At 42.1% G+C, this 14,866-nt stretch overlaps 1 protein-coding gene across 1 annotated transcript; it reads right to left on the bottom strand.

Moving 5' to 3' along the window:
• Positions 1-4,341: 4,341 nt before the first annotated feature.
• Positions 4,342-13,701, bottom strand: LOC124141465 (sialate O-acetylesterase-like). The gene is made up of 9 exons (XM_046509492.2): positions 13,545-13,701; positions 12,989-13,320; positions 11,415-11,559; positions 11,108-11,270; positions 6,691-6,776; positions 5,804-5,934; positions 5,517-5,674; positions 4,885-5,077; positions 4,342-4,614 (listed from the first exon to the last, which is right to left on the bottom strand). Exons 1-9 carry the CDS (start codon positions 13,579-13,581, stop codon positions 4,363-4,365), a joined length of 1,497 nt encoding a protein of 498 aa, XP_046365448.1. The 5' UTR covers positions 13,582-13,701; the 3' UTR covers positions 4,342-4,362.
• Positions 13,702-14,866: the final 1,165 nt, after the last annotated feature.

Below are 14,866 nucleotides of genomic sequence, written 5' to 3'. Positions count from 1 at the left end.
TTCCCATCTGCTATTACTGTAATGCTATAGCCATAAATATAGCAAGTCTAGATTTTCCACAGGTTCATGATCTCCCAGCTCAAGGGAGCTCCTTTTCAATTTATATGGAGTTGCTTGTTTCTATCAAAATTCCATATTTTCATAGACTGAGCCTTTGTCTAAGTCATCTCCATATGTTCCGATTGACACACAGAGGCCTAAGTGAGTGAGTGCGTATGGTTTAACGTCGCTTTTAGCAATATTCCAGCAATATCACTGCAGGGTACACCAGAAATGGGCTTCACACCATACCCATGTGGGGAATCGAACCCAGGTCTTCGGCGTGACGAGCGAACGCTTTAACCACTAGGCTACCCCACCGCCCACAGGCGCCTAAGTGTGTTCCGGAAGCGAAACCTCACTTCTGTCGATCTGAACTATTTGTTGCGTCCGCCTGTTTGGAATTTGGTCCCTTGACAAAAAAAAGAATGTTACTCCCGAAGGGCTTTAGCGTTTTCTGGTATTAGGACCATTCAGTGATCTGAGTATTCGTCGTTTCATGACCGTTTCAAATATCGTCAGCAACATGGCGAGGCGACAAGCCTGGGATTATCATGGTCAGAATGCATTATGCGTTTTCATATGTATTTTTAATCGAAGAACCTGGATTTTGTTAAAAAGCGATTCATATTCTGCAACAAATGAAAAAGTAGTGATTGTTTTATGCGGAATAGTGTCGCCCATTAGAGAAAGCCGTTTGACATGCGCCCTGCGCGTGCGGTTTCATTTTGGGCGCTTTGCGTTAGAAATGCTTCTCCTGGGGGCAAATATATACACGCACATTCTTGTGTATGTGTTCTATACGGGAGTCATTCGTCTCATCCCGAAATCATGCAGTCCAGAAAGAGTTTACTTTTCTTTGTGTAAAGTTTTACGTTAATTTATAGGCCGGGCCAAGTTGCTTCAAACGTGACACGAGCCTGATTGTTTGACCACCTGCTATATTGGATCACTTACAACACACTAAACACCTTGCCTAACATCGTTATTGTAGGGATTGCAGTTATAGCTGCCCCGCCCGTTTGTAGGCCTACTGCCGAGTCACCGTGATAAGGTATTCGTGTTGCTTGTGACCAGTGCGGGGTATATATTATGATAGAATGGAGATATAATACACAGCTAATGTTGCTTAATTTACGTACATATTCATGTGTGTATCGATCGCGGGAACGTTGAGAAGCTCTTTGAATGATACAATTTAAGAAATGTCGACATAGTATCACTAGTACTAATACTTGGTCATTCACTTAAAAAGAGACCGCCTTCGTGGTCTAGTGGTAGAGCGTCCGTCCGGAGAGCAGAAGGTCCGGGGTTCGATCCCCGGCCGCGTCATACCAAAAGACGTTAAAAGATGGTACTTCTTGTTACCCTGTCTGGCGCTAAAGGGGCTAAAACAAGGACTGGTCGGCTCGGAGTCAGTATACTGTGTCTGAGTGGGATATTCATGTTAAACTGCGGCATGGTATCTCAGTGGGTTAGCACTATACATCGGCATCAGTCCGGACTAGTACAAGCAGCCACACACACACACACAAACATGCATGCACGTCGCTATATAAGTGCAATAATCTTGGACGCGACGTTAAACCCCATTTCACCTCACCTCACCATTTAAAAAGAGAGATAATCAAAATACTGATTAAAAATGTGAAATTAATATTCAGTAATAGAAACAAATCCCGATTTACTGTGTATTGAAAATAAATGTAATTATAATATTATCAAGAAAAGGGGCAACTATTATGAAAATATAATACTTCATGATTCAAAACGTGATCGGAGTAACAAGCTGTTTTACCTATTCTCGATTACAAAAACAATCATTCTGGCATCATAATCTATCATCATCATTCAAGGAACACAAACTTTGATTTTAAATTACACAAAACGTGTTACATAAAGTAACCGAAAGGATATGTCAGACATAGAATATTGACTGTACCAGTCTACTTATTACTTTTCGGGACCCGTGAAGATCTGGGTTAGAATAGGTCTTGAGCACCCCATGCTTGCCATTACAGGCAACTACGCTTGTCGTGAGAGGCAGGGTTGCTAACTTGGTTGATGCATGTCATCGTATGTCATCGTATCCCAAATGCGTAGATCGATGCTCATGATATCAATCACTAGATTGTCAGGTCCAGACTCGATTATTTACAGACCGCCTTCATAAAGATGGAACAATGCTGAGTGCGGCGTAAAACAACAAACAGACTTAATACGTTCAGGTGTTAGGTCGAAGATCATTATGACGTATACATTATAGAATTGTAATTTGGCTATTATTCTATATATTCAATTAAACTGCTGGGCAAAAGAAAGTATACACCAATGTTTGACGTTTGATAAAAATGAAACAAACAAGAAATGTTTTTTCGGTGGTGATGTCTGTCCGTTGTTTAACGCCGCACTCAGCAATGGTGGTGATGTATTGTGGTGATGTATTTGATACGGGTACGAAAGTTGTGTTTTACACATTACGTTTGAAGTGGGGCAGTCGTGTAAGGCGCCGCAATTCGCTGTGCAGAGATGCGTCCCTTGGGCACGCCAGAAACCTATGATTGTGGATTCGAATCCCGGTTCGCCCCGAGTATGTTTCTAGGTTTGTCAGCACCATACCCGTGCTCGTGGGTTTCACCGTGGGCTGACACGCCGCGATATAACTGGAATAGTGTTAAAGCGGCGTTAAACCGAACTCACTCACTGATTTTATAGTTAGTTTGCTATTCGTGTTTTCCCAACTTTAGAAAGCACAATTGTGTTGGGGCACTCGGCTATACACTTTTCCCTGCTAGCTGGTGGTGGGTGTAGTCTCAAGAGGTCCGCGCGTGTCCTTTAAGAAATCAAGAGTAACCATCATCGCCAGCAATCTCTAGACCTTTTACGGGTCGTTCTGTTACTGGATGGTTAGGTTGAAACTTTTCTTTCGCCAGTAGCTAATTATGGGACAGTTTTGAACTTACACTAAGTTACTTCTGGTTTTACTGTGATAAAGGTGTTGGCTAAGGTACTATTTCTGGTGATCTGGGTGATCGCTTTGTTATTGTTTGAAGTCAAGTACCTGAAGTTTCTTGAAGTCAAGAACTTTCTTGCGGAGTCCTCTTTTAGTACATACCTAATTTGCAATGAATTACCGAAATCACTCATTAATCAGTCTCATTAATCCGACACAGTGATCAGCGTACTCCGTGGTCATCTGCCCGCGAGTACACAGCCCCGTGTTTTGATGCGAGACGAGTCGTCGAGACGCTGCATATTTCAACGGCTGCAGAGATAAACTTGCTTAACAATAAACAATTACTGCTTTAAATAAACAAAACAGGATAAATCACATGCTTAGTTTACCTAAATCTCATAAAATCGGATACAAGTTCTCGCTACCGCTGAGGACATCCCATTACAGGTCACGTCAGAACGACCTTTCGCGAACTTTGACCGACCAATGAAATTACTAACAGGAAGTCAACATTAGCCACTAAGAAAGCAGCTTTCTTAAGCATTGTGGCACTAGTTTCAAATTGGCGACTTTCATTCCAGACTATGCTTTAAAAAGTGTTTTGAATCAGTCATACATTGTGTTAAACTTTAGAGGTTGCATGATTAGAAAACATACCAAACATGTACCAAAATGGTCTAATAGTTTCACATTTATCATCTACATGACATCGGAATGGAAAGGCAAACAGCACATATTCCTTTGACCCCTCCAACTTCGTAGCAGGATAGAATAGGTCTTCAGCAACCCATGCTTGCGGTAAAAGGCGACTATGTTTGTCGTAAGAGGCGACTTACGGGATCGGGTGGTCAGGCTCGCTGATTTGGTTGATGCATGCCATCGATCCCAATTGCGTGGATCGATGCTCATGATATCAATCACTGGTATGTTTCTTGGTTTGTCAGGAACATACCTGTGCTCGGGCGTTTCACCAAAGACCTACATCACTTCGGGCTTACCTCCTACATAAAGCTGACACGCCGTGATATTACTGTAATACTGTTCACATCGGCGTTAAGACCCAATTCACTCACTATAACGTTTTGAGCGCATATGGTGTGTGTATCTGAAGTGACGGTTTCAATACCTATGATAGTTTCGTATAGAACACACAGTTAAAATCAACTGTATCTCTGAAGCCACATGTAGATCACAACATTAAAAGCAAATGTATCTCAACCATCGTCAAGTCACAAAGAGAGGTCCCTCCTGACATGGCAACACAGTATTTAGTAGAAGAAAACATTAACTATTCCGTACTAAACCTATCCCGATTTGGCCAGAACACATTTATGAACAAAAGCAAGTTTCAATCATTATCAGATTTATTAACCAATTATAATCCCAGCTCCGAAATTCTCTGTATGAATGAATGGGGGAGCCGGAAGTGACGTATCCTTCCCATATATGGCGCACTTCTTGTAGTCACAAGGGCTCTCTCTCCAGGCGTATCGCAAACCAACTACATTGTGAGTACATGCTGTGGTAGAGAGGACTACTTCATTGGCTTGGTGGGAATGGATCGGTGCCGCAACCCAAGCATCGTGAGTACCACACTTTGCAGCAGTTGAGCAACATACCTACAAATTCATAAACTTTATCTGATAGCCTGCGAAATGAAAGTAGCATCTAGAACAGGAAAAGTAGTTGTTATTTACCAAGTTTGGTCGGTCTGACGGTCGGAGCAATACTTCACGTAGTAGCTTCAACACTTCTAATTTATGACGAATAATTACATCTGGTCTTGGTGTGTATGGATTTGACGAAGAATGATGTAATAAGTGTAACCTTCAAATCCACGTTTATGCCAAACAGTGTTATGCAACATTGATTTAAATTGGGCAGCCTACCTCAAATCCATTGTTCGAGTTGACCATTATGGGACCATAGTTGTACATGACGCTCATTGTGTGACGTTCTCTATTGTCTGCTACAGTCTTAGGAAACGGACCCTGGTACATTACTCCGGCGTCCTTGTAAGCCACCCCTCGTGCGGCCTGGACCAGTCTTCTAGCAACATCTTGCTTGTACCGGGGATGGATGCTGATGTTGAATAGAACTTAAAGGTCGATATTGATCCACTCAAGAGTACAACACATACAGCATATACTTTAAAATGACAATTTTGTCGCATTGGGTCTCGAGGACAAACAATCAACCAAAAGTTCAGTTAAGGATATAAACATTATGTGTCATCAGATTTGTTAGTTTAGTAGTTGATTAACTACTTCTGACTACGCAGTGAAAATTTCGAAAGATTTACAGGATTTCAAATCTTTTTTATAAACCTTTCTGAACCAATCAGATTGCAACACATACTCCAATTACTGACTTTCAGGTAACATAGAAGGTAAGAGCGAACGATACTGGCCATCAAAATATTTCTACATTAACAGAATTATAAAACTAATTTTTATCTTCTGCCCATTATTTTCTACCATCGTCATATACCACCGAAAGCAGATACCAAGCTGTTACGCACGTTCCGTATGGCGAATGGTAGTCTGGAAGATCCATAGCAACCGCCATGAAGACGTTCTGCAAATCCTGATTAGGAACGGTGCCGTGGTTAGCCGTCTGGGCCCATCTTAGTCCAGGGAAACCTCCGACAGATGTAGTACTGTGATGATTACCAGCCAGCTAAAAATCAACAATTCCACTCAGTAAACAAATTACATTCACAGAATGTGATTGGCATCTTCAGAATTTCAGTTTCTTCTGCATACACCTATCCAAAAATCTCTGATGTCGATACAAACACTGACGCACCTGGACGAACCCAAATGGGAAGGTAGCGCTTGTTTCTCCCATTGAGGCCTTATGGAACTTCTGTCGCCAGTCGTTGATCATTGCCTTGAACTGGCATGAATACTTGTCAGCGTTGCCGGCATTAGCTTCACCTGGAACAGAATGTACGAACCAGCGTCAGCCTGGCCAGCGTAATTTCAACATGTAACGGACATTTTGCACCCGATGCATTAATGTTATGTTAATGATATTTACATGTACATGTTGGGACGTAATCACATACAACTGATAAGATGTGTCAACTATGGGTCTGCAAAAAGAATATGGGAATAACACGTAACATTAATTGAGAAACAAAATATGTCGCGGCATCATCATTCTGTTGAGCCATCTGTTAGATGATGGTGTGGCCCCGAATTGTTATCGTTGCCAAAGCAATTCACTGTGAGACTCACTCTGCTCAATACTCATATTATTTAGACTGAAGAGATTTAGGGCCATCGTCAAGGACCTGTTTCCCCGAAAAGAAAGCATTGTACCCCTTGGAAATTGCCATAAAGTTCGTGTTAGACTGCAGTTGTCACACAGATAATTGGACTACAGCTACTAACATCTCTGTTGATATTTGAACGGCATCGACCCCGTAGTATATTAACTTGGTTAGAGAAGAACATTTTTCACAATGTATCAATATGGCCATGCATTAGTAGATCCCAGTGCTTTGTGTACCGTTGTAATTACTTTGCCACTGCATTGCTCAACAAGGACAACATCGTCTTTGATTTCGCCACATCCAACAAACCAGATAGTAGGAAAGTCAATAAACACATACAACATTTATATTGGTTCATCAAAGATAAATGAATATTATGCTATATAATATTCAAATGCTTGTAAGATGTGTATACCTTGGTACCAGATGGCTCCATATATGGTAACGTCAAGGAGAGGGTTGATCATTGGATTCCAGAGAACAGAGGCTGCATGTGGGCCTCTGTAAACGAATTGAAAATGTGTTTCTTTTGAACGTCCATGTGTTCACATTGCATTCTGTAAACACATGTGCACATTCTAATGATTTAAACATGGGTGAGTAAACCCAGCTAAAATAAGTAAAATGAATAATAAACATATACTCAACAACAAAAGTTCCCGTGACACCAACATATTGGTGTATTTTTCAAACAAGTAAAGTTTGGTTTTTAATATTGTAGTACATGTATGGAATCAAGTCACAAAAACGCAACTGCTACAGAAAAGCATGCATTCCATGCAAAAAACGCACGCCTGTCCGAAAATGAGCGTCTGCGAGCCATTGGTATGCTTGAAGCAGGATCGAGTCAACGTGATGTTGCAAGACAATTTAACGTCCACAGAAACACCATTTGGTGTTTATGGCAACGTTGGCAACAGACGAAAGCAGTCAGAGACCATCCTTAGAGTGGCAGGCCACGCGTAACCAATTATCGACAAGAAAACTGGATTCGAACAACACACCTACGAAATCGATGCCAGTCAGCAACAATGACTGCAAGAAGCATCCCTGCCCTTCGACGAATATCTTCACAAACCGTACGTCGTCGCCTCACATGTGCAGGGATTGTCATCAGAAGACCCACCATACGTCCCATTTTGACAGGAAACCACCCGTCAAGCAAGTCTACAGTGGTGCATACAGCGTCTACGCTGGACGGTCATGCAGTGGGGACAAGTTCTATTCACTGACGGTTCGGGGGCGGCAGCGTTATGGTATGGGGTGGGATTACAGCAAGACAGAGGACCCGTTTGATAGTGGTAGAGGGAAATCTCAATGGACAGCGCTACCGCGACGAGATCATCGGCCCTATTGTTCTATCGTTTTTGCGTCGTCATGGCCCAGGCATTACCTTTCAACAGTAAAACGTGAGTATTCAAGTACAGTGTCTGTATAGGTCCAGCTACCTTTTAATCTTCATTTTTGTTGAGATTTAATTAATAAACAAAGTGCTTTTACGAGGGGATATCAAAAACTTCACTTACTTAAAGTTGAAATTCTGGTTCAAGTTACAATTATTTTTCAACATAGTCCCCTTCCTATTTCACACACTTGTTCCATCTGGTGTTCCAATCATTAATGCCCGATATAAAGAAGTCCAACAATCAATTGTTTTCGTCCTCAAATGTTCAACCCCGCAGGTGCTTTGTCAATTTAGGGAACAAGTGGAAATCAGGGGGGGGGGGGGGGGGGCAAGATCTGCAGGTTACAATTTGAACCCACATTCTCGAACAGCATCCATCTCAACCCAGCTGGCGTGTACTGGTGCGTTGTCTTGTCTAGAACAGGTACATGTATGTACTAGTATTTGGGTATTCTCCATTGTATTGTATAGAGTCCCTTAATAACGTAGAGAATGCTCGTCGTTTTCTACTTATTACAAGTGTTTAAGGCTCAAAACATTTGATAACTTCCAAAATTCATTGTACATACAGTTTTTGAAATAGTGCGGGTTTTGTTTCTTTTCATTTAATCGTGCACACCACTTTTCACGTTTAAAACAGGCTTTTATAGGAATTGTGTAAAGTGTAACAGCATTGTCATGTTTTGTTTCACGATGCAAATGATGGTAGTGGTCATTGTAACATATGTGATCAGAAACTTCTGGGGTTATAATGCAAAACGATGCATTTCTGATTTGCTTCACCCGCCTTGCATAAACCGTTGTTATTCCTAATTCGATGATGATAATATGATCCATCCTTCCAACAGAGATGCTAATAACCCAGTTAAAACAGGGGGTCCAGGCAACGTTGCATACGTAGGTTACTATTTGGTTACTATGTCGACTCCCAGTAATGTTACGAGAACGTTCCTGTAGAACCATGCAACGTCTGTGCAACGTTCGTGGTATGTTGCAGACTAATTGGCTGCTTTAATACGTTGCAGCAATATTACGACAGCGTCACGTTTAAGGGTAACGTTGGATGCCACTTTGCTTAAACAAAGTAACGTTCTTGCAACGTTGTGGGGGACGCCCTTTTGTTAGCTGGTAACACTTGCAGTTTGTCCTTTGAGACCTTTGCCATGCTTTAGATTAATGGTTTCTTTTGAGTTCGACCGAAAACGTCCCCAACCGAAAACGTCCCCACGCATCAAATCGGCGCTGACGATTGCGAATGGTGCTTTTAATGTTAGTGTCTTATTGATACTAACTTCTCACAATATTGTTTATTCCTTTGTTACGTTGGATATCATATCTGAAATATTATGGGGTTGAAGTTTGTATGTAAATATACCAACTTGCGTGCCAACGCAATATATATTTGCATCAATATAATTTTATCACAATGACGGAAGATTACAACATTTATATATTATTGCACTGAAATATACTTAGCATCATGTTAACACTTCGAAAAAATAATCATTGAACGCTATTCCTAAGACCACAATGAACATTTTATGCGTGGGGACGTTTCAGGTTGGGCACGTTTTCGGTGTACTCCTTTCTATTTACGGCTTCTAGACGTATATGAAAGTACAACCTAAGTAGATGAAAGTATTATCTGTATATGAAAGTATCATTTACTAGGATTATCATCAACGTAGATGTTTGCAGAAATTTTCCACCGTGACATTAATACGCTTCCTACACTTGAATTCTGAGGATATATGTTTCTGAGAACATTTTCTGATGACGCGAAGAAATCGGATGAGCCTACATATGTTCTTGACAGCATAATAAATTGTTTTAATATTTCATGTGACAAATGCATCGAAGAACTTCAATTTTTTTACTTTCAGTAAATATATTCCGGAGAAAGGTATACATATACATGCAGATGTTTTAGGTAACTTGGAGGACCAACAATTTAGAACTTTTCAAGGAAAGAAGAATCTTTAAAATGATGAAACACCAGTTCTTTTGAACAGAGGTTCGGTCTCTCTCTCTCTCTCTCTCTCTCTCTCTCTCTTCCTCTCACTCTCTCTCTCTCGATAGATAGATAGATAGATGTGAGTGAGTGAGTGAGTGAGTTTGGTTTTACGCCGCTTTTAGCAATATTCCAGCAATATCACGGCGGGGGACACCAGAAATGGGCTTCACACATTGTACCCATGTCGGGAATCGAACCCGGGTCTTCGGCGTGACGAGCGAACGCTTTAACCACTAGGCTACCCGACCGCCCCAGATAGATGTGTGTTCATGAACACGCACGCGCTTGCGTGTAGTTTAGACCTCTTGACGAAGTCTCTATAAATACTACCCTGCATCCACATACTTGCTCTAACACACATGCACCCGCCCGGGCCACTTTCGTTCAGTCCGAAGACTGGTGCCCCATTTAATTGTATCCACCTTTGCGTTATGGATGAAATACTATCTAAAGCCGCCACGTAAAACCAAATCAAACAAACATAACACACGTGCCTTCGTACGCACAGATAGTCACTGGGCACTCAAAACAGCTGTACATGCACACACCTTTTTGGACAGTTCTAACGCCAGGAAACATGGCAATTTGTATACGTATACGTTAACACATGTTTAAATATGTGTCACCTCCAACCCTCACCCCGATCTCACTGATTAATATTTGCACCAATTTAGACATGTTGCCAAAGATAACGAAGTCTTCTGGTAAGCAGAATAAACCACAAGTCATAATACAACGGAGTAATTTTTCAACGCGAGGCCCGGGTCACTATTTAACGACTTGGTTAGCTGACAGGGTCACTTTACAACTGTTGACTGAGACCGGGTATATTTTCAACGTTGAATACTGACTCCCGGGTCACTTTTCAACGCGGGTCCACTTTCAATGTCACACCGGCCTCATATTGCTCGAATTGTTCACGATTCTCTTCAACAAAACAACGTGAATGTCATCCCCTGGCCGGCTGGCTCCCCTGATCTCTCACCAATCGAGCACATGTGGGATGAGATGGAACGGCGCCTTCGACGTCAACCACGTGTTCCACAGACACTCCAGGAACTTCGAAACATGCTCCAGCATATAAGGACAGATATCCCACAGGACTTTGTGCGACGCCTGGTCCATTCAATGAGACGAAGATGTATTGCTTGCATCGCAACCAGAGGTGGACACACACGCTATTGATTTGTAAATTGACATTTTGGCATATTCATGTGTGTTTTTTTATGAAATCACGCATTTTCTGAAGTCAGTATGGCAAGTTAAACTATTTGAGCACTTACAGGAGTCTTCTATCTGTTGCAAACCTAAATTGTTTCAGATTTGGTAAAAAACATAACATTGCATTAAATCTTATTCAGTGTCACAGGAACTTTTGTTGTTCAGTTTATAAGAAATATATGTAAATGTTACCGTTTTGTATGATGAGAACAAGCTGATAGTGCATCTGGAGAAGACCAGGCTTCGATAGGCGTTCCTCCCCACTGTGACTCGATCAAACCAATAGGATACTTTCTCTCGGGGTATAGATACTCGCCGAAGAACCAGCAGACAGCAGAGAATGAGTTGATAGCGACTGTGTAGGATAATTGATTCTATTGTTATTCAAATAAAATAGGGTTGATAAGTAAATGTATGATGTGATTGTGATGGAACAAACCTATTGTCAGTGGATGAAGTATAGTGGAATCCTTTCAAAGAATTAATACTGGTTGAATACCTTTTGTTGGTTGTGTCCACTTTGTATATATTCCATTTGCTTGAAATTCTGTGAGAGGCGATGTCGACTGAACGTCTCGTACTCGCATGACCCTGATGTCGACATACTTTAGTGATGCTTCTAATTCAGCAGTCGCATTTAGTACCTATATTGGATAGAAGAGGAACTTTGAAGACGCATAAATCAGTGTCAGGGAGCGATGCATTTGTGCTTGTGAGGAAACGTATTTAGCATGGACACTCTTGATATGTTCGTGCAATACGTTAGTCTGCTCACCCCCGAAAATATAAGTATACAGTTTTAGAAACTGCCGTGTTGTAGTGATGACATTCAATTGCTTATGTACGCACTGAAAACAGTAATGGCTTTCTGCAAGTTAAATGTGAGAAGCTTGCGTATTGGTACTAATGGTCAAGATATTCAAAGCAGCTCGAAGCCCGACCCTCTCACTCCACCCAAGAGGACTGTGGTGAGTAGGCGACCTCAAGTAAATTCTCTTCAAACATTGTTGGTTGGTCAATTAGTAGAAGGTGAGTGTGACCATCCTACTTTTGCGCATAAAACATATCAGCGGCAATAAACGTACCAAAAATCCCCTCCCTTAAAAGTAAATGCAGAAAAGATGGTTTGCGTGATCCTCATCATCAGCTCAGGGCCCTTGCCCCCACTACACGCAGCCCAGACAGCAAATGGGACTTCTCCAAGGAACCGCTGCCTAGTCAAACCAAGCCAGGACTTTTCGGAGAATGTGAAGACTCCCAACACTGCAGGCTTCTGCATCACCCAGATTGTCAGAAGGGCTGTATTCCTGGTAGCAAACCCGGGTACTCTCCCAATGTCAGGCAACAGACTGGGAGGTACCAAACCTAACGCACCGAGAACAATGGGGAGTCGGACAACTTGGTACTTGGGATGCAAGTGTGACATTTCGAAAGCGAGGTCCGCATATTTGCCATGTTTTTCCTGAATCTTGTCAATCGCAATAGTGTCAAAAGGGACAGAATATTCAATTATATAAATGATTCCACTGGATACTAAGGCTGTGAACGGGCCTATTCCAAAGACTTTTGTATTTATCATTTTCCATGACGCATCTACACATTGCGGGTCGTACCATGGATGGACCTCTGTTTCAAAAGCACAAGCATGTCGAAGACGGTAACAAAATGATCGAGCTACACCATCATGTCGCTTAAGATACTGTGTTTGTGCCAAAGCTGGGCATCCACTGACAATGTATTGGGCAGTCTCATTAAATTCATTGCATAATCTACATTTCATATTTATATTTTGATGCAAAATACCACATTGACGGTTTCGAGTGAGAAGTGACTGGTCCTAAGCAGCAAACAGAAAACCTTCTGTTCACTTTTCAGACCAGACGACTTCATCCAAGCGAAGGACTCTGCAGGATTGCTGATCTTCTCAACACACTGCACATAAACTCGATGCAATGGTCGTTCAGATTTTTCTCCTTGAAAAACTGAGTCGACTTGATATTGAACTTCGCTTGGTTGTCACTCATTTCTGTACCGCCAAGCAGTTGTAATCATTATATAATAGATTCAACTTACATGTCCAGCTGGAAAACCCATATTACTTTGTCCTCCACAAAGCCAAACATCCCCGAAAAGGACATCCTTGATCGTCACTGTCCCCTCACTTGATTTGGCAGACACGGTGTAAGGACCCTTGACTGTCATAGCCGGAAGCTTCACCTTCCATGTTCCATGTCCTGCAGCATCTTTGGTGACCGTACCCGTGACGGAGCCGTGACCAGCAATGGCAACTGTGACAGTGTCCCCTATGTTTGTGGCATGTCCCCATATGACAGCCTGTTGAGGACCTCTCTGTAGAACCATATGGTCCTGGTAGTAGGAGGCAAACTGGAGGGCAGCATTGGAACCTACAAACACATGGTATCACAGTTATAGTATAATATTCCCAATTATTTGACTCTGTGATCTCATACATATGCATACATTGACAAGAGGAAAACAATGGCTCGAAAATGACATATACATTTCATATGAAGCAGTGGTGAATGAAAAAAAACCAGTTACGCAATTTGCAAGATATGCACAGGGTTCATAAACATACTGCACTATATTAAGCCAAATGTGTCATTACCTGCAAAGAGAAGGGTTGCCAGAGCAACATACAACATACTTAACAATAGAGTTGTTCCACAATGTCTGTGACAAACTTGTCATACGAGGTCATTTATGTGAAAAGTCAGCTGTAGAATCTACTGCGCACGCTGATTAGACATCTTTGAATACCAAGATTACGTTTATAGGCCACATGCGACAGATAGGCGTCCACTCTACAGTGCAAAGGCATTGATTATTTTGACGCTTATCTTGACGTGGATAAAGATATATGTCACATATAAATTACTTATCATATAATTGGTGTCTTCTGTTTTAGACAACAAGACCTACCGTTGTTTTATGAGAAAAAAATGACTTGGAATATGTCATGGTACATGTTGTGAATAGTACAGGACCCGTGAAGACCTGGGGTAGAATAGGTCTTAAGCAAACCCATGCTTTCCTACAAATGGTGACTCTGCTTGTCAGAAGAGGCGACTAACGAGATCGGGTGGTCAAGCTTGCTGACTTGGTTGATGCATGTCATGATATCACAATTGCGTGGATCGATGTGCATGATGTCAATCACTGGATTGTCTGGTCCAGACTCGATTATATAAAGACCGCCGTCATATAACTGGAATATTGCTGAGTGCAGCGTTTAACAAGAAACAAACGAAGACTACGGGAGACCCGCCGAATATAAGACATTCATGGTGACATTATAACCTATGTCAACAAAACAAATACCTGTAAGACAGGAAAATACATTTATACGAGGAACCTACTAGGGCTAGGGGAGAACATCAACGTTGTTGTTGTGTAGACAAGGTCTTGTGATCTGTGCTGTATGCGGTCGAGCGGTGTCCTGCTTGAATACACCGTTGCCGTTAGCTGCAATTGGGAGGACGTGTGGTAGGAGAGTTTCGTTGATGTATCGTTGAGCCGTAAGATTGCCTTGGATATGGACCAAACCTGTCCTGCCATGAGGAGGGATAGCCGCCCACATCATAACTCTACCCCACCAAACCTGTCCACTTCCTGTACGCAGTTTCCGGCGTAACGTTCTCCCCGACGTCTGTAGACCCTTGCTCTTCTATACCCTCGACGGAAGGGAAATCTTGATTCGTTGCTGAACCAGACATCTCTCCATCGCAGTTGAGGCCATACCCTGTGTTGACGAAACCAATGCAGCCGTTGTTGACGTCTTGCTCGTAGACCTGCTGCTCCTAAACGGTTTCGTAAAGTCTGGTCGGAGATTCTGCGCCGTCCGGGTAATTGGGATGCGGTTGAGGTTGCTGTGGTCGTCCTTTCACGTAGGTGGCGCAGTCTGATGTAGCGATCTTGGGCAGGGATGGT

The sequence above is a fragment of the Haliotis rufescens genome, unplaced genomic scaffold, assembly GCF_023055435.1.
Source record: "Haliotis rufescens isolate VD_foot unplaced genomic scaffold, xgHalRufe1.0.p SCAF_26, whole genome shotgun sequence".
Lineage (NCBI taxonomy): Eukaryota > Metazoa > Mollusca > Gastropoda > Lepetellida > Haliotidae > Haliotis > Haliotis rufescens.
The sequence above is the reverse complement of the archived record's forward strand: the minus strand, read 5'-3'. Positions and strand labels throughout refer to the sequence as shown.

What these genes read in the sequence shown, in the direction of transcription:
- LOC124141465 (XM_046509492.2), bottom strand. Translation starts at nt 13,581, where the DNA reads ATGTTGTATGTTGCTCTGGCAACCCTTCTCTTTGCAG. An exon ending in TGTTCTCATCATACAAAACG is followed by an intron (nt 6,777 to 11,107) that starts GTAACATTTACA and finishes ATTCGTTTACAG; the next exon opens with AGGCCCACATGCAGCCTCTG. An exon ending in TCCCATTTGGGTTCGTCCAG is followed by an intron (nt 5,675 to 5,803) that starts GTGCGTCAGTGT and finishes GTTGATTTTTAG; the next exon opens with CTGGCTGGTAATCATCACAG.